The sequence below is a fragment of the Apus apus genome, chromosome 9 (genome assembly GCF_020740795.1).
Source record: "Apus apus isolate bApuApu2 chromosome 9, bApuApu2.pri.cur, whole genome shotgun sequence".
NCBI lineage: Eukaryota > Metazoa > Chordata > Aves > Apodiformes > Apodidae > Apus > Apus apus.
The window spans coordinates 6,956,568-6,981,510 of NC_067290.1; the positions used below are offsets into that span (position 1 = coordinate 6,956,568).

Below are 24,943 nucleotides of genomic sequence, written 5' to 3' on the forward strand. Positions count from 1 at the left end.
AAATAATTTTCACAGTGTCCACCAAAGACAAGACTGCTTACTGCTTCCAGCTAGGACCAAGTAATTAACATTGTACACACACACAAGTGAAAAAGAGTGGTACTCAATATGCACATCCATATGAAATACAAGTCCAGAGTGGAAAGGGATCTTAAAACAACTGCAGTTTACCTCTGTCTGTGCCAGCACTGCTGTCACAAAAACACTCACCTGCACTCCCCTTCTACCTACTTAACTAAGGCCTCAGCCTCAATCCAGTGTGCTGCAACAAAACTCTTGTGCAGCCAGAGAGGGATTTGGAGGAAGCAGAGATTTGATAACGAAAAGCTCATATTAAAGAAGGGGGTTGAAAGAGGTTTTTTTCATTCTAGTCAGTTCTCCACACACAGAAGTCAGCTGAATTAATTGTCTAAATCTTACATTAATTTTCCGAAACTGTGAAAAGTATGATCGATAAAATGATGGAAGTCCCAATAAGGAATTTTCTAGATCCAGTAACTTGCAGGTGTCCCCATCCAACATCACATTGGCAGAGTGAAGATGCCCGTAAGGAAATCCTTTCTCATGCAAGAATTTTAATACCTGAAAAAAATCCAGGACAGGAGCAGTGTCACTAGATGCTCTGATGACCTCAAGATCTGAAATGCTCCACTACTAAAGCAGATCCATAATAAATGAGGCCCCTATTTGGAATTTTGGAATGCTTGCTCAACTTGATCTTCTACCTACATCATCTTTGGCTGACTATTCATTTCCATTTCACTGGTAACATTTGCCACAAAACAAATATTTGATGCTGATCCTCAAAACAGGCTTATAGACACCTCCAAAAGATCTGGAAATTAAAATTCACAATTCTACTGAAAATTATGATTTGAATAAAAATTTAGAAAAACACATTAATGACAATTAATGTATAGCACATGCTTTGCGAACTTTGAATTACTTCTTTCCCTCTCCCTGCAAGGAAAAACTACCTGATCACCCCCCCTCCCACTTCAGCTCCACACAAACCAACTGCCTTTTTTTTGTTGTTGTGAGAAATGGCCTCACACAAACATATATAAGTTCAACGTGCAGCAGCTAATATCAATTCACATTTAGCTTTAAAATCTGCTGCTGAAATCAAGCTTGTGTGCTCAAAAGTTTGTCCACTTTTTCTGGTTAAACCAGTTGGCATAAAAAAAAAAAAACCACAATCATAAAGGCTAGTAACTAAAGCAAAAAGAAAAAAATACCTCTAGGATTTGCCTTCCATATGTTTTTATTTGCTGAAGTTCAAGACCTTGAATTTTTTTAGGATTGCAATACTTCTTCAGGAAAGGGTCTTTTGGCTTTGCCTTTAAAAGAAATATACATATTAAGTATCATGCCTAGAAAAGCCAGTCATTGTCTTAGTTTGCTTAGCAATAGAGGGTAAGCAGTGTTATAAAAGACAAGCTACGGTCATCCCAGCAAACATTCTACCATTTGAGTTGGAGGTGGCAGGAGGAAGACCTTACCTTATAAATAAGGTCCTTTAGTGTCCCTTTTTCACTGAATGGTCTAATAACCAGTGCTGAAGATTCATTGGCAGTGGCAAAAGTGATTTTGTAAATATAGGGATGCTACCAAAAGAAGAAACTGTAGGTAAGTTTTAGATGACAGATTCTGTAATTCATTTTTTATTCAATTCATAAGAAAATATCTGCCTGAATTCTGTGCTTAAAGTAATAACTGGATTCTGTCAGTGACATCTGCTCAAGTTATTCAGTCTTAACCTGGAGTAAATACAAAGAAAACTTCACAAGGACATTGCTAATTTTCCACATAAATAATATTTTTTTTTTAATTTGCCATCTTTTTTTAACAAAACAGACTGACAGTTTAAACAAATAAAGAATCCAGCTCCATTAGCACTTGCACATGAGAAGCTTTGCTGCAGGCTTAAGTCATGCTAAGTTAATAAATTCATTCATGGTTTTATGCAGCTATGGCCCATAAGGAAACCTGGCATTAACAGCTGTCATAACAGTTTTATCTCTTCAGAAATTATTAAAACTACTTCCTGCAACTTTGAGAAACCAAATGAGACAGCGCAGTTGGAAATAAATTACACATGTAACACATACTTTAATTGCAGTTGCAATTCAGGAGAAGACCTCTTGTTCATGTCCTATTTTATACCAGTTTCAGTCTGGGCTGGGGACTGAAAAGCCTAGTTTTCAGCCTCTTCTGTTGTTTGCATCTGCTGAGTTCCAAGACTGCACAGGGGTTTTTCAGTTTAAACATCATCCTTTTCAGCCAGTTTCTCACACGCTTAACATCCTTAGAGAGAAACTCCTTTTGGAGTCAAATGCCACTTTTTCAGACAGAGATGCTACTGGATTTATAACATGGCATTGCTCAGGAGCTTAAATTGTCCAGCCTCCACTGTAGCTCTACTAAGATATTCCTGTTTTAAGTTCAAAGAACTGAAAAAATAGTGACACTCACTGCACTGCCTCATCCACTGCTGCCTGAGAATATCCCCAGCACACAGGTTAGCAACTACACCTAGACAGCACCATCCCAACAGCCTCAAAGTGTTGAGGAGCTGAAATAAAAACTCATGATCTCACACTGCTGCACAAGAAATAAAAAATACAATTAACCACAATTCTAAATCTCCTGTAATAATCCTGCAGGATTATTATTTATGCTGAGAACGTTACCTCATTGTGTGGGAAATGTAATTAAAAGGTTCAGATGTCTTTAAATGAAAGTAACTCTAAAATTACTAACTCTGTTTTCACTAGGCTACATGTGCTTTTGCAAGATCAGTCCTTAACAAGCACTTTTGTGCTGGCACAATTTAAAAGTCTTCAAGTAATACTCACAGAACAGGAAGAAAGAAGTTTCACAGCATACTGTAAGTCTTTGTCAGACAAGTATTTATCAGGCCCAAGATCAGCCTGGAAATAAATAGGAAAAGAATGGCATCATAATGGATGTTGCACTCCAAAAAGAAGATGTATTCTATATTCAGCTCTCACAAATTCAGACAGCTGCCTGAAGGTACGTTTTGAAGAGCAAGCAAGGAAATTACACATACAGAATGAAACTTGAAGAGGATGAATAAAGCCATCGTTTCACAACACAAAGTGTCTGACAGTAAAAAAGTCCTAATGCCTCCTTCCTCCCCATATCTGACATGCATTACTGCCACTGCATGAACTCTGGCAACCCCAAACTTGGGGACTGTGAACTGATAAGGCTTAAATCCCCCCATCTTCCTCTCCAGAGAAAAACCTTCCCTCCTACTACAGGCTTTAGTGATACCTGCTCTCCAGTGAAGTCTCACAAACAGCTACGCTGCTGTAATTAAGAGGGCAGCACAGTTCAGCACAGGAACACAAGCAAGTGTTTAATAACAACAAACTATTTGGTGTCAAAACATGTCTGCCTTAAAGGAGCCACATGCCTCTCTCACCTATCAGTTTGTCAGCAAAACTAAAGAACTGAGCGAGGAAACAAACCACTTCAAAAACGATTCCCTTGTTATTTTTCAGTGAGAAAATGTATGCTATAGTCAAAAGCTACACCATTACAACTGAAGAAACAGAGGTGCAGGAAAGGGAACAAATGATCAAGCAAACTGGATTTGCCACCAGAGGAAAGGAACACAGAAAGCTCTCACACCACCCATCTACCTAAGGGCTTTCAAGGCTCTCTCAAAGCCTCAGCACTTCAGTCAGTCTCTTGGTCACTCACACATGGGAGTCAATATAAATTAAATAAGCCTGGTTCATTAGGAAAGACTTGAGTAAGGGATGAAAATGTATATACCCAGCTTAACACTAGTCGTTCCTTTGGTTGATTCTTAATCTTCATTAAGAAGTATTTCTTACGTATTCGCCAACCTACAACAGAAGAGTCATCAACAGCTTGAATTAAAACACTACTACATCACATGGCTTACAGACCAGACAAGGTCTGTAAACTAAGACAGTATTGTCATCTCAGGACAACTCAGAGTTGGAAAAATAATCAGCCATGTTTCCATGCATCTCTGCTGTTCTTACCTATATCTTTCAATGGTTCTACCACTTCCCACTTTGGCTCTGATCGGAAGAACATTGAAACATGCTGTAAGGCAATTTCTGGGGAGGGAAAAAACAAACAAACAAACAAACAATACTTATTTAAGAGACTATTTATTTTCCACATGTTAGATAAGATCCGATGCTAGAAGGAAGCCTGCGGGAATTCAGACTGGAAGTCAGCAAAATCACTTTAAAAGGAAGCCAGATAAAAACACAGTTATAGGGTGTTTGCATTTTTAACCTGGGTACTCAAATCCACAGAGAAAAGAGAGAAAAAGCACTGCCTTCAAAAAACTCAGCTTACTGACTTTGCATTCTATCTGTACTAGATCTACATTTCCAAGTTGCAATCCAACACTCACAGTGAAGGTTTCCCACACTACATTAGATCACAAAATGTTTCTGCTATACCTGCCAAGGGGCTAACTTTTACACCTCTTTAACATGCACTCACATTGCCATTACTGCATGTAAACTAATCCATCCTGTCTTACTGCGTTATTCTGTCCTCTTCTGTGCAGGCAAAGGTATTTTGCCAGCTATCATGAACCAACACACATTTTGGGGGATGGGGGGGGGAAGGTCACCCTTCTGTTTACTAAAATCTCCCACAGCTGGGAATATAAACTGGTTTATTCATGAAGCAATTTGAGGGCAATTCTCCATGAGAAGTGGTGACAGCAGGGGGAGAAAGGGAATAATGCCAGCAAGGATTTTCTCCAACATGGTTTATCTTGGCATAGAAACACACCAAAAAGGTAGGGATGCACTGATCCTTCTGCACTGCATCTTCTCTCTCCAAAAACAGGCTAGGAAAAAGAGTGTGTGATAAATATCAGCTCACTGCTCCAGTATTTAAGAAATGACAAACTAGTGGTGTCTCCAAAGACCACAGGCAATGACTTGGTTGCTACTGACTTCCCAGCAAATTGCTGAAAAAACCAGTCTTGATGTAAATGCTCAAAATTAACACAGAAGTCACTGTGTCTCCTTGAGGCTTTAAAGTGCTTGCTCAGCATTAGCCAGACAAACTGCATCCTTCAAGAGTTACTCATAATTTACAGCTTCTCCACAGCTTATCATAAACATCCGGGAAATGTTCTTTGCACTCTGAAGCTGAAGACACATGAATGTTACAAAAAGGGAGAGCAAAGAGACAAGTGAAAAGGAAGTAGCAAGTTCCTGCTTCAGTAGGCTCTGCTTTTATGAAAACAAGCTTTGCATTTTGCAAAGAGTCAGTTTCCCCATGAACTACATCTGTGGAGTGGTTTTCATCACTAAGAGGAAGTTTTTTTCAGTCTATAAGAGAAATATTTAACAATTTCCAATGGCTGAAGTTGGACAAATTCAAAGAAGAAGCCTTTTATAGTGAGGAAAACTGATCACTGGGATATAATTTTAAGGGATGCAGTGATTTTCCAGTATTTGGGGGAAGAGGGTTTGTGACTATTCAAGCCTTGAAAAAGTACTCAACCTAGCTCAAACAATTAGTTCTAGGAAGTCTCACAACCCACAGTGATAGTGTGAGCTAGACAAGATGACCACAGTTGTTCCTGTTGAATTGAAAAACCTCAGAACCATGATTCAGAAGACTAGTTGTTACAGCAGAACACAGAGCTGACAAACTTAACTTCACCTTACACTCCAGTAGACAAAGAATTTCCAAACACCAACCCTCTCCATTTATCACAAACTGTGAAAATGTAGATGCTGTTCTCACCAACCCTCCTCCCCCAAGCTCTGCTCATGTAGATCTTGACCCTCACCACTCTGCTGTAAAAGAAGGCCAATGGTATCTTGGGGTGCATTAAGAAGAGTGTCTCCAGCAGGTCGAGGGAGGTTCTCCTCCCTCTCTACTCTGCCCTAGTGAGACCCCACCTGGACTATCATGTCCAGTTCTGGGCTCCCCAGTTCAAGAGGTTCAGGGATTTACTTGAGAGAGTCCAACAGAGGCTACGAGGATGGTTAAGGGACTGGAACACTTGTCTTATGAGGAAAGGCTGAGAGACCTGGGGCTGTTTAGTCTAGAGAAGAGAAGACTAAGAGGGGATCTTATTAATGTATTAAAATATCTAAAGGGTGGGTGTCAAGAAGGAGGAGCCAATCTCTTTTCAGTCATGGCCTGAGATAGGACAAGGGGCAATGGATTCAAATTCGAGCACAGGAAGTTCCACCTCAACATGAGGAAAAACTTCTTTACTGTGAGGGTAACAGAGCACTGAAACAGGCTGTCCAGAGAGGTTATGGAGTCTCCTCTGGAGACTTTCAAAACCCATCCAGATGGGTTTCTGTGTGACCTGCCCCAGATTCTGTGGTGGTCCTGCTCTGGCAGGGGGGTTGGACTCGATACCCAGAGGCCCCTTCCAACCCCTGCCATTCTGTGATGCTGTAAAAGAATTCAAATCATCAGATTTGCCAGTCGCAGCACGATTCTTGCACAGAGCTGGAGAAACATTATCCTAAATAATCAAATGCACAGTATGATAATTTAGAAGGTTGTTCTCCCCTCCACCCCCCATGCCTCAGCGTAAATCCTTGCCAGCATTAACGGAAGAGACACACACACTAAAGTGAAACTGTAGTGCAGTTTTGCAACTCCTCACTTACCAGTGTAGTTTACAGAATAGCTGTTTGGGTCCAAGAATTTTTTTACCAGTTCACAGTTGGACAGTAGGTGATGGGTAGTAATTACATCCAGATAGGCCTGGAGTCCCTTCTGTCTTTCCGCTATGAATTCACGCTCCATATTTCCAATCAATTTTTTTGGAGGAAGAGGTAGACTTAGAGTGGAGATCTTAAAAAGAGAGGAAAAATTACTAGCCTTGCTCTCAAAATGCCTCAGGGATATAAACTAGCAATCCAGAAACAAGAGATTCTCAGCCACAAGCTAACTACTGGGTAACTCTTTCTGCACGGTGTATAATCAAGCTTTTATGCTTTTCTAAGAACTATTATCAGGGTGAGCTAGTCAGACAACAGCTGCATCCCACTGTGCAGACGTAAGTGGAACTACACAGAGAATGTGAAGAGATACATTTTTGCTAGTGAGTCATGCATTTAAGATCAAACCACAAAACTTGCAGATACCAAATAGCTACAATTTTTGGCCAAGTCCTTTCTATGACAAACCACAGCACAAAAGCAATTCACACCTTACCATTTTCTCCAGATAGGATTTATGATTTATTTTTCCATGAAGTGCAGATTAATAACTTTCCTTTGCCTCTATTGCCTTTATAGGTAATTTAGAGCCCTTACTGTGTCAGTATTGTAAATCTGTAACATTGAACATGGTGCAACTTTTCCATTTGCTCTTCTGAATTTGTTGCACAAGTTTTAAACAGCTTTCAACCCAGAAAGAGCTCCAATCTACCAGTGGACGTGCAGTAGTTGTTTTATGTTGACATATGGGATTCAAAACTTCAGATAAAATCAGAGAAATATGTTGAAATAGGACAATGAAAAAGTGCACAGAAATTCAAAGCCTTGTATAAGGCAGATCAAAAGGATCATCTTTAGAAAACAAAACTGGGTTGCACACCATGTTTACATTCAATTACATCATGTGAACTGCCAGAATAAATTTTTCATCTTGTTAACACATTGTTGTCCTGCAGATCAAAGCACCTGCCTTGAGCACGCTGAATCTCCATGGGAGTTATCTTTAAGAAATGTGTACTGCAGGAATCAGTTACACCAGATGCAATAACCTCATTTCTAAAGCAAACAGCTCACCAGGGAGAAGATCAGGACTTTTGGTGTTGGACCAACTTTCATTTTAAAGAGGATTGGTTCAACAAACTGGAGTAGAAGTAGCAATCCCTTTCCTTTGTTCTCTTTTGTTTTTCTCAAAAACTAAATTAATTTCTGTTATTACTCACCTGGAAAGCCTGTCAAATCATAATCACCTTTACCTTCTTGACCAGACAGTTAGGTAACATTAGACAGAAAAGGACTCTAGTTCAGATGCTTTCAAACCACCGTTATTTGCTTTAGAATGTATTTAAAGAAACCACACGTCTGCTATTTTTCAGCAGAAAGTAACATTCACCCCCAAGTGTTTGTAGCTATCTGCCAAAACACACAGCACAGTCAGAACACTATCTACCACAGAACACCTCAGTGAGGTCCTGACCTTGGGCAGACCTTGCATGCTTTAAAACATGAGCAGTACTTCTCAGAGGCCCCAGCTCAGCACTGGAGCCAGGATGGGCTTCGCAACAGATGAACCTGGGAATTAACATTCTTATCTTCAAACCACAGCCCACTCAAGAATGTCTGTTCAAAAGCTGCAATAAAATGCTTCACAAAAGCCAGACATCTTCCTGCAAATGCTGTACCACTAGTTCACTTAACAGAGGAGAGGCCAACAATCTCCACACATCTCTGTCAAGTAAGGAAAGAGGAATAAATGCAGGACAGTCTGGAAGGAATTTGCAATCCAATGCACAGCTGAGAGTTCAGGGAATCTGGCTCCAAGCTTTCAGATGCAGATCAGGCTCACAGGTATACGTTTTCAAGGTGTTTGGTAGGACTAGCCTAGGCAGTTTGGAAATACTCAATCCCTACTATTATGAGGTAATAGCACCAGAAAAGCAGAAAGAAAGAAGCAGCAAAAAAGTTGCATTCCAACTCGGCTGCAGCTGTGTGTTCAAACACAACCACCCAAACCTATAGAGAGGTCAAGTATGCCACAAGAATTGGAAGAATTTGGGGCTTTACACCCAAAAGAAGCTCTTCCAATTTTTCCAGCAACATTTTAGTTTTGAAGGAAGGAGACTAGGTTTTGGTATTTTCTTATTGCTTTAAACTGTTTGGAGGGGGTTGGGTTGGGTTGTTTGGGTTTTGTTTGTTTACTCTAATTTCAATACACACCAGGTGAGAGTTTGAAGAGTTTAAAAACAACTCATGGGATCTGAATATTGCTATGAAATATTGTTGCTAAGAGTTCTGAATGGAAAGAACTGAGGAGTGTTGCATGTCTTAGTGGCTCAGAAAGCTTCAGCTCCAGCATCACAAAAAGCAATTTATAAAAAAACTCCAAAACAGTGGGAGAAAAGAGCAGTTTTAACAGGCTTCTTACCAGCTACTGTCTGCTGTCTCTCAAGCCCTGGCATGCAGAACTAGGCTGGAGGAGCAGTGATGTTGGTCAAAAGAGTTATCTTTGATAAAGGCTTAAAACTGCCCTTCTGCTGGGCACGTAAGAGATTTACACCTCCTAGGATGGCTCTCTGCAAGCAGAGGTACATCTTTGCCCTCCCAGACAGTGGAAAGCAAGCAGGAGCTTGAATATCACGGAGTGAGCAGTAGTTTTCACTGAAGGAGAGCAAGTGCTAATGACACTAATGACACAGCCCCCCTTTGCACACCCTCCTACCCAAGTCAGAGCATGTCTTGATGATTCTGTTTGATCTTTTCTAGCTATCCAAGCAGATGACATTTCTGTCCCAGATCTTCATTTCTTACAGTCACGAAATCTATCATTTCAAATTCCTCCTTGCCCCCACTCTGCAAGTTGCTGTCAAACAATTTCCTAAACCCTCCACTTTTATCACTCACCTCTGTCTCAAATACAAAGGCCTTTTCTTTCCATACTACATCATACATAACCTGTTTACCTTCACTTTCTAGACCTTCCACCCTTTCAGTATCTGTCATTTCTAAATTTCAAGTTTTAAAGGTCAGTTGCTTTTTTGAAAGTTACATGAGAAGGCAACAAAGCTTTTGCATGCCTTAACACATTCTACTCTCCACACTTAAGAGGAGCTTGTTATAGGGGGCTGCAAAAGTGAACTCTTTCTTTTCTTTAATACTATCTCAAAATTCTCTCCCTGTGGTCTTTATCAAAACTTGACTATGGGTAAGACTGCAATGGCCACTATGTACTGTGACAGACTAATAGCATCTCATTTCCTTGTGCTTCCATGGGTCCTTATCTCATCTTAAATCTTGGATTTCTTTGGAGCAGGAGACATCCTTGTCTTGCATTTATTCAACACATCACACAAGAGATTTCTAGGTCATGATGAAGTTCCTACATGCTACTACACATTCAATAAAATAACTCCACAACACAAACTGTGTTGTATCTGTGGAATTATGACTAATTTGCCCCCTCATCCATCTTCTAGCATAGGAATCAGGTATGGCAGACTATCAGAGCACACAGTTCAACATCCTTACAGGTTCTTGCTCTCTGAGGTTCATCAAGCAGCTAGCTGAACTGATGGGAGCTGTGGGGAGGGAGTGGAAGAAGTATTAAGCTCTTGAATTCACACAACATTTAACAAGGGGAAAAAAATGTCACAAAAATCTATCCTCTAGTCACAGAAGTGTTCACTTTTCATCTTGCTTGAATAATACTATGGAAATCTTGAGTAACAAGTTTCACTCCTGCAGATGCCAGTCACTGCTGCTTCCCCCCTTTTCCCAAACACACTCATGTACCCTGCCTTTTCCCACACTTACTAAAAAGAAATAATTGTCCCAAAAAAGCAAAAGAAAAGACACAGTAAGTCCAGTGTTTAACTAGGGAACCCTTTCCAGTGATAGAGAAAACCATCACATGATAAGCAGCATCTGGTTGTGCTTCTGGATGAAAATAAATAATGAGACACATAGCACTTCAATGCTGGATTTATAAGGTCAGTATGTGCCTTGGCTTTCTTCAAACCAAAGGAGGCACAAGCAATAACACAGGACACCGGAACAAGTGACAGCACTGAAGGCAAAGATTCAGTATCTGCCAATTTCCTCCATTTCCATATAAACTGGTCCTGTTTATGCCAAAACTAAAATTTCACAAGAAAAAACATACAAGTGAAACAAGTATACATTCACGTTACATTTGAAGTCACAGTTTCTCTTTACAGCTATGTGAATCTGTATTTCTTTGTATTCATTGCAATATATGAAACTACCCCAAACCATTTAAAATACATCCTTTATCAATGACTTTTTATATTTATATAAGAGTGAAAGTTACCTGCAAGCTATTATTGAGCAAGTCAAAGTCACTGTATCGCCTCACAATCTGCAAAATATAAAGACAAAGTTCAGGAAACACATTTTGTTGCCCATGACCATTTTACTCTTCAAAATCCCATCAGATAAAAGTAACTCCCATTTATAATCTTCTTCTTTTAACCATTTTTGTACAAATGCATAACAGCTGGATTTATATCACACTGCTAGAGATCAAAGAAGACCTTTTAATCTCATCTCAACCAGTAATAAAATGCATTTCTAAACGTTATCTTAAAACGGCTTAAAAAATAATGGTGAGGCAAAGTTGTCTGCAAACAAAGCATTTTTGCCATATTAGTTGCAACAACTTCTCATAGTCATCTCCAGAACTGCTTCTAGGTTTTGTTGGTCATGTAGCAGCAAGGCTGCAATTTCAGCACTAAGGAAGGCAAACTGGCATTTGAGATTTAAAAATGAGGGTTGTACCAACACACAGTAGTAATACATGACAAGCATTTTTCCTGGAATATTCACAATCACAGCAGACAATATGCCTTCTGTAGCTGGCAGCAAGACTGTTTTTCTCTTAGTTTTCAACCAAAAGTATTCGAGCACTTCATGTTCTCAATTCCAAACCAACACTTCCCTCTCCAGCTCAAATTAAAAAAGCTAGAAGAGACAATTTTCAAATTATTTTTCAAAAGGCATCCTGGTTACATGAAACATAGTTTAAGAAATTACCTGCCAACTGTTTTCTGCTGAAACTCCTCTCTGAACACGGATGATGTATTCCTAATAAAAGGAAAAAAAGTTATTAGAAATAAGAATTAATGAGCTAAAGAAAGGTACTTCTCCAAATATGACCACTATTCAATTAGGAAACACTGAGAAAGAGAAAATTTGGCCCCAGATTTTCAGTGCCTAGGTGAAGGTCAGAGCTGGATTTGCTCAGACCCATCACCAGCAGCTGACTCTCTGCTTCATGGAGTAGAAGGCAAGGAGAGGTCCAAGAGCTTGCAGACCTGTGAAACACTTCAACACTTTCATTCAGCTAAGGAGAAGGACAGTAAGAGCATACTCGCCACGCACCTCTACCAACAACAGCCGAAGAAACCGGACCTCCAGTGTCTAACAAGTAGCCCCCTGGAATTACTGCCACCATCATGACAGAAGAAACTGCCAGCAGACTCCTACAGCTGCCCAGACTAACTGGTTTTGTTAAAAAAAAGTTGCCACAGAAGCTTTGGGCTGTGCTTCAGTAACCAGAATGCATCAGTTTCTCATTATGATAATTCTTCATCTATAATGCATGCTTAATGTTAACTATTTATATACTAACTGCTCAGGTAGATCTAAATCACAGTGAACCACTTTTAGGAACTAATAATGCTCCCCCCAAAATTACATTCATAAAGCACAATTCTTGTCAGTCTCTTCATTTCAAGCTCCACTGTACCTTTGCAGACTAACACCTCCCACTAGATCAGGTTGCTCAGAGAACCACTCAACCTGGCCCTGAATACTTCCAGGATTTATCCCATTAACTCAAGACTAGACACCAGGTATTTTGCATGCCTACTCAGATGTACTTCAAGGAAGCCATGATTTTGTTTACCTCCACTCTGTTTAAGTTTGAAAACAGTTCTGAAAACTCTTTTGACATTTCAAAGACCATAAAGGAGGGAAGTCCTTTTCCTAGAAAGTGTATAATCCCCATTTTAGATATTGGTTAATTAACAAGGAAACAAAATTAATCAGGGCTAAGTGTAGTAACAGATACTTCCTTTACCATTTGCATACACAAAGCTCTATAAATGCAGCTCTTTTTCAAGTCTTATTACACAGCTAACACTATGGCCACCTAATTTACACTGAAAAACATGAAAATGGAGAGCCAAAAAGTAAAGTGCTGCCTGAGAAAATGCAACTTCCAACACTGAAGAGAGCTGGAAGAGGGGGAAGAAGCCACTCTCACACTTTCCTTTCAGCTGTACCAATCTGATGTTGTAGGAGAGGTCTATATCCCCAACGCCTTTTAAGCACATCCATCTCCTCTATGCTTGGCCAGGGGTGGTAGGAGCCACCGCCAGTGCTAGAAGCACCACTGAAGCCCCCAGGTGTCCCCAGGGAAGGTGCTCAGCCACACTGCACACCTGCTGCTACTCACTAAATTCGAGAAGCAGAAGTTCTAGAACAAATACCAATTCCAGCCATGGCTCACAGTATTTCTATGCTGGAACATGCAAAAAGCTCTTTGCATTTGTGCCAAGCAAGGCATGAGTACCCACCCAGTTATTGCCTGCAGTGCAGCAGCAGCACGTGAGAACCATTCGTTATTCAGCTCAGATTACTTCATTCACCCTGGTACAAACTTTCAAATGTATTTGATGTAAAGTACTGAATAATTTTTCTGTTTCAAATGCCACCTAATTTTGCTGAACTGCTCACATCAATAGGAGCCTTACACAAACAAAAAGGACAGATCAGGACATAAAGTACAATTTTTTCAAATATTAAAATGAATGCTGCATTCCAAATTGTCATTAATAGACAATGATGATACAACTATGAATAAACAAAGGCATTTCCAGCATTGTGAGTTTACATACCAAATTTGTCCATTCTGTAACTAGAAATCTATCTGGCATGTATCTGCATACCAACTAGATAATTCAATCAACTGAATGTTTGATCCATGAAGTATTACAAATTCTGCTTCACAGTTAAAAATCCACAATAGGCATTTATTAGTAACTTCTTTTGGGTACTGTGAAGCCCCTCCTGATTTTGGAAGCTGCCTTCAGAATCACACAGAACAAATTCTCCTCTTTCAAATGAAATGACATTAAAAGCTTGTATACTGAAAACCACAAATATACCATTGGATGCAAACCAACAAAGCAGGGCACATCAGAGAACCCCTCTGTAGAATGAAATTTAACAATTACCACCATGAAAAGTAAGTAGAGTAAATCAAGTATTATGACTATTCCAGACAAGAGGCAAAGCCAACACTCACCAGATTGGCATTATTCTGTGTGTTCAACCTTAACTAATCCAGAATTTATTTACTTAAGTTTCCTTCCAAAGCACAATGCTGCTCAGGCAAAAATGCTATTCCATTTTCTAAAGTTCACTGAAAACATCCTTCATCATCAACAGCTATCAAATATCAGTAGCAATTTTGAACCATCCTAGCCTTGTGAACAATTTCAAGACCAGCAAGCATGAAAACCAAAGTGACTTAAAACACTTAGTGTCCTAACAGTTTAGTTGGAAATGACAGACACCTGAGATGTCACAAACCAAAAAATGTAGCTATTATGCTGAAATGAAAGTGTCTCTTTTCAGGAAGTCAGCCTGACATGCTTTCACCATATTCCCTTCTCTTACCCATTTAAAATTATAAGTAACGTAAGCAAGAAGCCCAGATCCTCATAAACATTAACAAAAATCCACAGAGCTCATTGCAATTCAACCAGTGTAGTTACACTTGGAAACTGTGCATCAGAAACCAACTAAAGGGACACCTGGAAACCCAGATTCACCACAGGCTTTTCCTGTTTTGTGACCATTGCTGCATTTTGGGAAGTAGGAAGAGGCTCCTTCACACACAACTAAAAAATTGCAGCAATTGCTTATTCAGTAAGTCCCAAAAAAATGTTGGCTGCTTCTCTGAAAACCACGTCAGTGATGATTCACCATGTTCAGTCACTCATCTTCTCTAGGGTTTTGAAAGAAGTTGAGTTATTGCCCAATCCCTTGTAGCACTTACTCTTTATCCAATGATTAAACTCTTCTATTGTACCCCAAGAAAATGCTCTCAGGCAGGCAGAATACAAATATTCATTAGACAACCATCAAAGCATCTTATTGCATGCACCCACTCTGATCAATGTAACAGGTGTTTCTTCTGTAGAGCCTAGTGATAAACACTCAGGGCTCAGAGCTCATTCTCACAGTGAGATTATAATTAAAAAAATAAAAATAAAATAAAAAAACACCAAACAAACAGATTTGGGCCTCAACTATTTCTTCCCATACAGACCCAAGCATTTTCCCACCCTGCTGTGCTTTGGCACCCAAAAGCACCAAGTCCCCTCTTTATGTCATGGGGCTCACAACCTAAACGAGAAGAGCATCGCTCTCCAGACACAGCTGTTAGTTCTACCTCACCACCAAACCCTCTCCATCAGTGCTGATCATCATGAAGAACTGGCCATCTCAGCACTACCTTGTCAATACAACCAATTAATAAGCCTAAATGGGCTTCTGGTTTGGGTTTGTTTTTTTTCTCCTAGAGTTGATAACAAAATTGAAAGTCAAAGAATACCTGGAGTAGAATAGCCACAATAAGAAATACAACCCCATTCCCAACATCTGCCATGGCTACACATAATCAGGAGACCACAGTAAGGTGAGTTTCAGTGAGAAGCTGATACTTCCTATTGCTTCCACAGGGCAACAAGCTTGTCTGGGGATTATAATTAGCACCACTGATATATGCTTCCCATAGGACCAAAGAAGAGCTTTCAGCTCTGCAAGAAAAGAGCCTAAATGCACAAAAGCCTTTGTGACTCTGCCAAATTCTGGTTTGTTTAGGAAAAAAACCAAAACTGAATGACGATAATTTTCTTCTGAGAATTCAATAGTGGGACTGAAACTCGGCCCATAGGACATCAACGAAAGTGTAAGGAAAACAGGCACTCTCAGAATGGCTCCTGTTTAGCTGCATGATGTGACACAGGAAAATAGGATGGGAAAGGCTTCAGAAATGGGTAGTAACTACTGGAGCTCAGTCCTGCTGAGAATTTTGGGGATCAACAACCAGGCTCAGTGTTAGCTACGTTCATGCAGAAATTCCCATGGCATCTTTCCCTTTGATATGCACGGCTCAAAGTCTATGACTCAATTTACCAGAAAACTTCAAAGCAGCCCTAAGAGCTGCAGGTTGGCACAGAAAGGACTCAGCTTAGGGAAGACAGAGAACCTCCCAATACTGATTTTGCTCACAGGCAGCAACTACACAGGAGCCACCAAGAAGGCTGTAAAACTATTCCCCAAGACAACCTCCCTGACTCCCACAGGTAAGGTTTGCACATCTGCTGCTCTTCCTGCCAATACTGCCAAGGCAGTTCCTGCCACAACCCTCACATTCCAGCAGCAGTTCAATACACATTTTCAAAGATGCCAAGCAAAGTGGTCTTACCTATGGGATCATTTCCTGGCTGCTCAGATCAGTGAAGGATGTGGAAACCTGTGCTGCGAGGAGGAGGTCAGGAGCAGGGAAGGCTGTATGACCCCAGCTGCACACTGCCATTTCCTAACACCTTCTTCCTACCACTGGAGTGTTGGATAGTTTCTGAATAAGAGCATTTTCCAAACTTCCCCGTGGATAAGTGACAACCATGCTGCATTTCTCCAATCCTTTGCCAAGAACAGTTTCACAATCACTGCCTGGGATTAACATTATCCTGAATTTACCCATTTTCATGCAGAGCCAACATTTAGGTGTTGAGGTTTTTTCCCCAAAAATTCAACAAGATTATTCCCTGTTATTCCTGCACTTGTTAAAACATCAGCAGCTGCTCAAATAATCTTGTTAACATTACCAGGTGAAAGTTACACAGCAAAGCACATCCAAGTGTTTAACAGTTACTATTTATCTTCTTTCCTAGTTTTTGAAACAGAAAACAAGCAGGAAAGAAAGGCTTTTGCAGAGGCAAAATAGGAAAGAACAAGTGGGGAATTTAGAGACTCATATAATAAAATGTAGAGAGTCTTGCCAACACTGGGAAATACATTCTGTTTTCCCAATAAAATAGTCTCTAAATTTCTGCCTCAGGATAGTCCATCTATTTTTCACAGATTTCTGCTGTACATCTGTTTAATCCAAGAGGCTTGAAAAGCCAACTATTATAAAGATCCAGGTCACCTTCAGGTCACAACAACTGCAAGTTTCAAAGGGCTTTATTTTATAAGCATTAAAGAGAGGAAAGCGTAATTAAGCATGAATACAATCCCTGCTTAAGTAGGCCGGATTGAAACAATTTCTAGTAAAGAGCTCTTTTAAATGTTTATTTAGAAAATCTCCCCTGTGAAAAGGAGGAACAGAATCAGGAAAGCTCCTCAGACTCAGGGACCTCTTAGCTACAGGGCACAGGATTGATGTGCTGTTGCACACCCTGCCACCAAGCCCACCTGAGGTAGGAGCAGCAACAGTGGTGGTCACCTGCATTTTAAACAATGCAGATGTTTGGCTGAGGACATTATACAGTTCCACACAGGCTGCATCCCTGGTGTAGTAATGAGGAAGCCATTTGGTAAGTGAAGTAGGACAACTGCAGAAAAAAAATGGGACACACATTTACATGCAATGAAATGTACTGAAAAAGAAAAGCTCTGCAGAGAGACAAGAGAAATAACAGGTCTTCAGTATCCTGCACCACCATGGCCTTCACCAGAAAAGAAAAACATTCTTGTGTTTTTCAGGAAATAGTGAGGAGGCAATAAAAATATTCTAATTACACTGCAAGATCTCTAAGGCAATGGATTTACTGAGGTGTGATACTGCAACTAATATTTTGACTGCAACATTGCAGGAGCTGCAAACTCAATACCAATTTAGTAAGTGCACTGGTGGAAACCATAAGGTTGGGACATCTAAAATTAGGTGTGATGAAGCAGAGACCTTTTTTGAGCTCAAGCTGGGGGAGGTGGTCAAGCTTAGTAAATCCAGTGGAAGAACTTCATTACCAAAACCTCAAACAAGTGACCTCTAAGAGTCCCCTGCCTAAAGCCACCTCTAAAAGTACCTTCTTTTTTTTTTTTTTTCAAAAGTGAAGGAAACTTTGCAGTGATTGAATTCCTTACACAGCAGATGTGCAAAGTCCTTTTCAAGCTTTTAAAATAAATCCTGTGTTTCTAAAAACATATGGGTCCGTTTTTGTATCACAGGACAATATAAGAAAAATATAAATGCCTTTTCAACATTTTTCTAATCTAAAAGCTCTGAGTGTCAACACTTGTTGCTTAAGGAAAACTAAAAACTCTGGAAGTATGTTAGGAGAGGGATTTATTTCAGCTGTTCACTTCCAAATGCTTTTAAGACAACAATGTGCTGTAGCAAAATTGGCTATTTCACTTCTTCAATTTCAACATGAAACGTATGAAAAAGGAAAATCACTTCAGAAAGGAATGTTCAGGAGTATCTGTATAACCTGCTGGTGGCTGTACTGCTGCAAAATGCTTTAAAACTTGGATGTAGAGACGTGCAGTGCTTATTAAGGAATATGTCTAGATTACTGTGGAAGAAAATAGCATCCTATTTTAAGGCTTAGGAAGAAAGTCACTTTTAAATAGTGAATAAACAGATGAAATATTGCACTATGAAGTGAGTTCAATAGCCAAAATTTATTAAAGCTTTAGTGCTGAAAATGCCTCCATTGACAGAACACAACATTTGGCACTAAGATGAGACATTTGTAAATTGCTTAATATATTGGATGTAATTCCACTCCTATTGAATTCAAGGAATGCAATGGCAACAACTTCATTTACTGCAAAATGGCTGGTACACACACCTACCAAGAGCACTGACCCATGCCCATGAACAGGTGCCCAACACGCTCTGAAAGTCACACAGTAACTCTCTCCTCTTCCACAGTGCCAGTGATTGAGGCACATCACAGGAGACAACATGAAGCTGACAGAGTTTGCTCATGTAATCTCGAGTCTATTAACTGAGGTACCATTGGAATGTGCCTACAACAGAAATTTATTTGGCTTTCAAAATGAAAAGGACTCCATAAACACTGCACTAGAGAATTATTCCAACAAAACTGACACTGCTTGTGAGGCACTTCACTGGGGAAACAACTTCTGTAGAAAACCAAAAGTCATCTATTTCATCTTCAATTATAACTGGAAATAAACACACAGAAAGAAAACCTCAGCTGTCAGTTTCTTTGTTGCAACACAACAAAAGCATAAAGATAAGGTATCAGCTGAGAAGTAAGAAATTCTGAGCTCTTCTAACTTGAAAGAAACCTAAAGAGCTTGTGAACATACCAGAAAATTTTAAAGCTTATTTTCTAAAAATCTAAGAAACACGTTTTCTAGAGGCTTGACCTGGTCTTACTAAGGAAAAAGCGTAAACCCTCAAAAGTACATTTTAAATACTAGCATTGTCCCTCCTTAGGTTTCTTGAAAATTCCAGAGAGTATGTAGTAGGTTCAGATTTGGTTTCAGTTTTGTTTTTTTTAACTTTATACCTTCATCTCCAGGAAACAGAAACTTGGCCCCTGCCAAGTACAGCCCTTGATTCAATGCTATTAAGTTTACACTCACCCAGTCTGTTGTATTAAATTTAAATTTACAGAAGCTGCTTAGAACAATAGGCAAGCAAACTATTCATTTAACACAAGCTTCAGCATGGTATTTCACCACATCTACAGAGCTTTTCCTAAAATTCTTCACCTTTTCCTTAGGTAGTTATTCAGAAGACTAGCTATTTTCAGCACTCATATAAGGTTAGCATTATTACTAGCTCAGTTGCCATCATTAAAGGTGCACCTAACCCAGGCCTAAATCATCTTCGTATGAGTGTTTTTATAAGCAATGATCTACAGGAAAAAAAATTACAAATGCAAGCTGAAAGCAACTCTTGCAACACGAAGCAGCATTATAAAATCTTAATACATACTGCTGACAGAAGAAGTAGAACATTTACTCATGGGTGCCTTTGCATTTCAACTTCAGAACAAGTCTAGCATGTGAAGACCTCGTTCTCTAAACTTTAGTTTGCGGTGAAGAACTGTATAGATCTACATCTTCTGAAGATACCATTTTGACACGGGAGGAGGAACAAGCTAAAAAAGTGTTCAGTTAAAGACAGCCTACTTCCTTACATCTGTAATGTAACAAAGTAAAATACAGTCTTAGCACCTCCCAAAAGCACTTCAAACCTTATTTCTGAGCGGGGCTTCAATTACACATCTCTTCAAACACGGGGTTCTATTTGTCTGGCTTATTTAAACCAGAAAATTTCAAACCAGACACAGCGTCATGCACCAATAAACAACTTATTCAGATACCAGGGACATAAGATGAAGCGTCCAAAATTACAGAATAGTTAACTTACATCAAATAAGAAACCAAGTCTGTGTTATGGCTTCCTGGATTTTGTTATTCCACACTGCCTCTATGTTAACCATCTGTGCCACACACACTTCAAGCCATCTTTCAACCATCAACAGGGCTTCTGCAGTAAAACAAACAATTACTAATAGATGTATCTCAGAGACAGATTTTAAATCAAAAGGCACAGTGCTCTAGCGTTCTGTTATTAGCAAAGATCAGAACAAATCAGTAGAGAATTTTTTCTGATCATCCGTTAGTACCAGAATACAGAGATGAAAGACAGATTGGGGAGCAACATTTCCTATCACACTCACCCAGACAAGACAACACACATACACAGAGTGTGGATTGAAAAACTACTCCCAAGTGCTCATTCTAAAAGAATGTTGTGACACTTCTTGTTTTCTAACCAGAATCATGCAAACCAAAGGAAAGAACACAAAAAGCTATTGTCGTTTGCACTAGCAAAGAAGTGTAATAAGGCATGAGGGAAACACAATAACAATGAAACTGTAATCTGGACAGCTAACTGGGGAGTATTAGAAGTTATACAACTTTTCACAGGACTTGGCCCGTGCACCCTTCAGCTATTGAAACAGGTTAAAAGTATGAGGCTTGCCAGAAAAGAAACCTCGTTGGTTTTATTTACAAAAGGAGTTGCAACAATTGAGAGGCACAGCCTGCTGCAAGATCTTCTGGACAATTTCTTGTGGGTTATTTCTGTTCTGAGGAAGACTGGACCCTCAGTTAACCCAAGTTCCTCACACAAAGAAAACCCAAACATTTCTCATGTGCAGATTACTTCTAGGAAAAATATTTAATAAGACATATTAGTTGTATATCCTGTGGTGAACCTACAAGTACTGTCACTCAGGTTAAGACTATTTAGCAGATGCAAGGAACCTGGAAGAGAGAGCAACAACACAGGAATCTGAGCTGTGCAAGGGGCAGAAGGAACATCCTCTCTCCGTTTAAAACAAGCTTCCTGCTAGCCCACGGGCTGCTGAAGTACCTGTGGCCTCCTTTTTAGCCCAGCATCCCCGCTCTCAGCTAAAGCAGGGATTAGAAGTGACAGCCAGTTCTCTCTCTGGTTCACAGTACTGCTTCGTCATACCCTAAGTAAACGCAGTTTTTAAACTGGAAAACAATTGCAAACAGGAGATTATGAAATTTGGGCTTATTACTGCATGCTCCCAGACAAGAGAGTTCTCAGGGAGGTGGTGTGCGTATGTTCTAGGCATCCCAGAAGATTTAAGCCGTGGCAGGGCTGGTCCATCTCTCCTCACAAGGAGCAAAGCGGGGCCGGACCCTGCTCTGCAGCTTTCGCAGCCCTCGCTACCGCCGCACAGCCCGGCCCGCAGGCAGATGTTGCCCGTTCAAACCGAACTTCATCGCAGCGACTGAAACGCCACAACCAGAACCCACCTCCGCTCCAAACGCTGCGACAGACCCCGAGATAAAACAGAAATCGCAGCAACTCGGAGGGCACCAGGCCTTCCTAAGAGTCCGCGGGCACGAGTCCCAGCCCCCCCCAGGCCCGGGCACTGCCGGCACCCCGGGCTGCGGCAGGATAACCCCTTCCCGGGGGAGCAGGAGCCCAACAACTCCGGGCTCGCTGCAGCCCGGGAAGCGGCGGCACCGCCACATCCCCACACAGGGGCTCCCCGGCCGGCGCAACCCGCCCTCCCGGGCTCCGGCCCCGCCGCTCCTGCCCCGGCCCCCGCCCCAGCTGCCCCGGGCCCTGCCCGCCGCCCTCCCCGCTACCCTCCGGCCTCGCTCCCGCCGGGCTGAGCCGCAGGCCCCCGCACCGCCCGCGCCCCGGAGACGGCCCCAGCCGCCCTCCCCGGGACGCGGCTCCCTCCCGGTACCTCGCCCCGCTCCCCCTGCCCCCCCCCCCCCGCGGCCCGGCCTGCCCGCCGGCCGGCGCCGCTCACCGTGTGGGAGTGCAGGCTCTGGCTCGCCTCGATCTGCGCTGTCAGCGGGACCGTGTCGTCCAGCAGCACCTTGCCGGCCAGCGGCTTCTCCATGAAGGCCATACCGAGGGTGGAGAAGGGGAACCCGCCGCTTCCAACCTGCTTCCCGGGGCAGCTCCCGGCGCGGCCGCCGCTGTCAACACGGCAGCTCCGCGGCGCCGCCACGCGCCCTAGCGCCGCCGGCCGCCAGGGGGCGCTGCGCTGCGCCCGCGCGCGCCTGCTCGGGGCAGGCTCGGGGGCGCGCGGCGGCGGGCGGGGGCGGGAGCGCGCGGGGCGGCGGGAGAACCGGGCGGGAGCGGGGGGGGCAGGGGCAGGAGCTGGGGGTGCAGGAGCCGGGGCAGGAGCGGGGGCAGGAGCTGGGGGGGCAGGAGCTGGGGGGGCAGGAGCCGGGGGGGGGGGGGGAGCTGGGGGAGAAGCCGGGGCAGGAGCTGGGGCAGGAGCTGGGGCAGCAGGAGCTGGGGGAGCAGGAGCTGGGGGAGCAGGAGCTGGGGGAGCAGGAGCTGGGGCAGCAGGAGCTGGGGCTGGGGCAGGAGCGGGGGGAGAAGCTGGGGGTGCAGGAGCCGGGGCAGGAGCGGGGGGAGAAGCTGGGGGTGCAGGAGCCGGGGCAGGAGCGGGGGGGCAGAAGCTGGGGCAGCAGGAGCTGGGGCTGGGGCAGGAGCGGGGGGAGAAGATGGGGCAGGAGCTGGGGGGGCAGGAGCTGGGGGGGCAGGAGCCGGGGCTGGGGCAGGAGACGAGGGGGCAGGAGACGGGGCTGGGGCAGGAGATGGGGCTGGGGCAGGAGACGAGGGGGCAGGAGACGGGGGGGCAGGAGACGGGGCTGGGGCAGGAGACGGGGGGGCAGGAGACGGGGCTGGGGCAGGAGACGGGGGGGCAGGAGACGGGGCTGGGGCAGGAGACGAGGGGGCAGGAGACGGGGGCAGGAGCTGGGGGAGAAGCTGGGGCAGGACCCGGGGGGTCAGGACCTGGGGGGGCAGGAGCTGGGAGGGCAGGAGCCGGGGCTGGGGCAGGAGCTGGGGCAGGGGGTAACTGGGCCGGCAGGGCGAGCGCGGCTGCCCCGCGCTTTGCTCTCGGTAAGTCGCCCCCGCTGCCCGCGTCCCCCCGGTGCTCCGCGCCGCCCCGCTGGCACGAACGGCTGCGGCAGCTTCAGCGCGGGCTGCGGGGAGGGGATTGGCCCCGAGACGCTGCTGGTCCGCGCAGAGAGGGGGAGATGGCCAAGGGCTGGCGCACCTGCTGCTCTTCACCTTTGGGGTGTGGTTTTCCTTTTTTACTTAAACATTCATAAAAAAACCTTCTACTCAATTGGTAGATTTTTAGGTTTGGCTTGGTTGTTTGGGTTTTGGTTGTTGGTTGTTTTTTTTTTCAAAACACAGATTTAAATGTTTTTAATTGAGTTCCAGAGCCTGGCTTTCACTGCAGCAATGTAGAAAACTCTTTATTTCAATATGACTTGTGGAACGTTTCCTTTTCTCTTCTTACATTGTACATAGGAATTAATCTCACTGAAGATGCTGCAGAGCTTGAGTTTGTGGTACACTTCAAACAGTTACCCTAAGTAGCCTGGTCTCTCCATCTTGCAACCCCACACTGTGGTGAAGCAGCTACATCTCAGGCTGGAACAGCAATTTTTCCAAACAGCTCCTACAGTAACTCCAGAGGTCAGAGTCAATTTGATCCCTTTTCTTAACAGACATTAACATGACAGCTTCCCACCTAGTGAGGCAGGAGGGAAGGAGCACACACCTGCTTTGAACAACAGCACTTTGTACAGCAAAAGCCCACGGTGAGGCAGCAACTTAAGGCAGAAGGGAGGGAAACGGGAAGTGAAACAGTTTCCATGGACAAAATAAGGTCTCACCAAGCACTGGATCCATGCTGTGAACTGGCCAAACCCCGTGCTTTGGAAACAAAGGGCACCTCGAAGTCCAACAGGTGAAACATTGCCCCTCCCTCCAATCCAGTTTGTCTCCACACCCGGGGTTTGCTGTTACAGCACAGCTGCTCTGCAGAACACGACCTCACACTCAGTGTCACTGTTCCAGCAGTCACCTTCCTCACAGCTTAAGGACAAACTCATTTCATAGCAAACAACTTTTGATCTCGTGTGCAGCCAAGGAAAGTCAGGGATTGCTGCTGCAGAGAAAGTGGAGGGATGTTAACCATCTTTTCCTAGACGTTCACAAGCCACCAGCTGAAGACAGGCTGCACTTTTACTCCCCATTGTTCCCAGAAGAAAAAGTTTCTTAGTGTAAAATAGTCTTGATGCTGGTACTAAAATAAATTACCAGCACCAGGGTACTTTCTGTGGGCAAAGGGGAATACACATTCACACAAGTAAGCAGAGAGAAGCCACAGAGCTCACTCTGCAGAGCTGCCCCTTCTGGTCTTGCAACAGGGGCATAAGGAGGCAGTAAGTATAAGCAGTGACAACAGGGCTTCTTAAAAGCCTTCCCTTTGCTTCTGGGAGGCAAGTTTCAGAGGCACTTATCATCAAGACAAATTTTTGTTTGTTTATAATCAGGTTTTGTAAGGCATCTCAAGAACGTGGAAGTATTACAAGACCCACATCTGCAGCTCTGTCAGAGTAAGTTGTTCATGTGAAGGCTGACTACTGACTTGCAAGGGTAAGGAAGATTTTACTAGATAGAGCAAGGCAACAGAGCTGCCATGGAGATTGCAGAGCCTGTGGTAGGTGTCAATACCTCCACTTCTGACCTGCTTGTTAAACACACAGCATTGTCCCTTCCCACCAGTGCTTGTTACCAACACAACTTTTATAAAAAGAATTAACTGAACACAACT

General features: G+C 43.0%; 1 protein-coding gene across 7 annotated transcripts in view; it reads right to left on the reverse strand.

The window, feature by feature from the left end:
* Positions 1-22,323, reverse strand: part of PXK (PX domain containing serine/threonine kinase like) — a 36,829-nt gene extending 14,506 nt beyond the window's left edge. For 5 of the 7 annotated variants that reach the window (XM_051627655.1, XM_051627656.1, XM_051627659.1 and 2 more), the window contains exons 1-10: positions 22,106-22,296; positions 11,772-11,822; positions 11,050-11,097; positions 6,672-6,858; positions 4,044-4,121; positions 3,808-3,881; positions 2,859-2,933; positions 1,503-1,607; positions 1,239-1,340; positions 421-582 (exon numbers count right to left, since the gene is read on the reverse strand). In XM_051627655.1, the coding sequence (XP_051483615.1) occupies positions 421-582; positions 1,239-1,340; positions 1,503-1,607; positions 2,859-2,933; positions 3,808-3,881; positions 4,044-4,121; positions 6,672-6,858; positions 11,050-11,097; positions 11,772-11,822; positions 22,106-22,207 (984 nt within the window). In that variant the 5' untranslated portion in view covers positions 22,208-22,296. Of the gene's footprint in view, positions 1-420; positions 583-1,238; positions 1,341-1,502; positions 1,608-2,858; positions 2,934-3,807; positions 3,882-4,043; positions 4,122-6,671; positions 6,859-11,049; positions 11,098-11,771; positions 11,823-20,172; positions 20,193-22,105 lie in introns of those variants that run through there. The other 2 variants (XM_051627654.1, XM_051627660.1) reach the window with 2 other exon arrangements.
* Between the last annotated feature and the right edge of the window lie 2,620 nt (positions 22,324-24,943).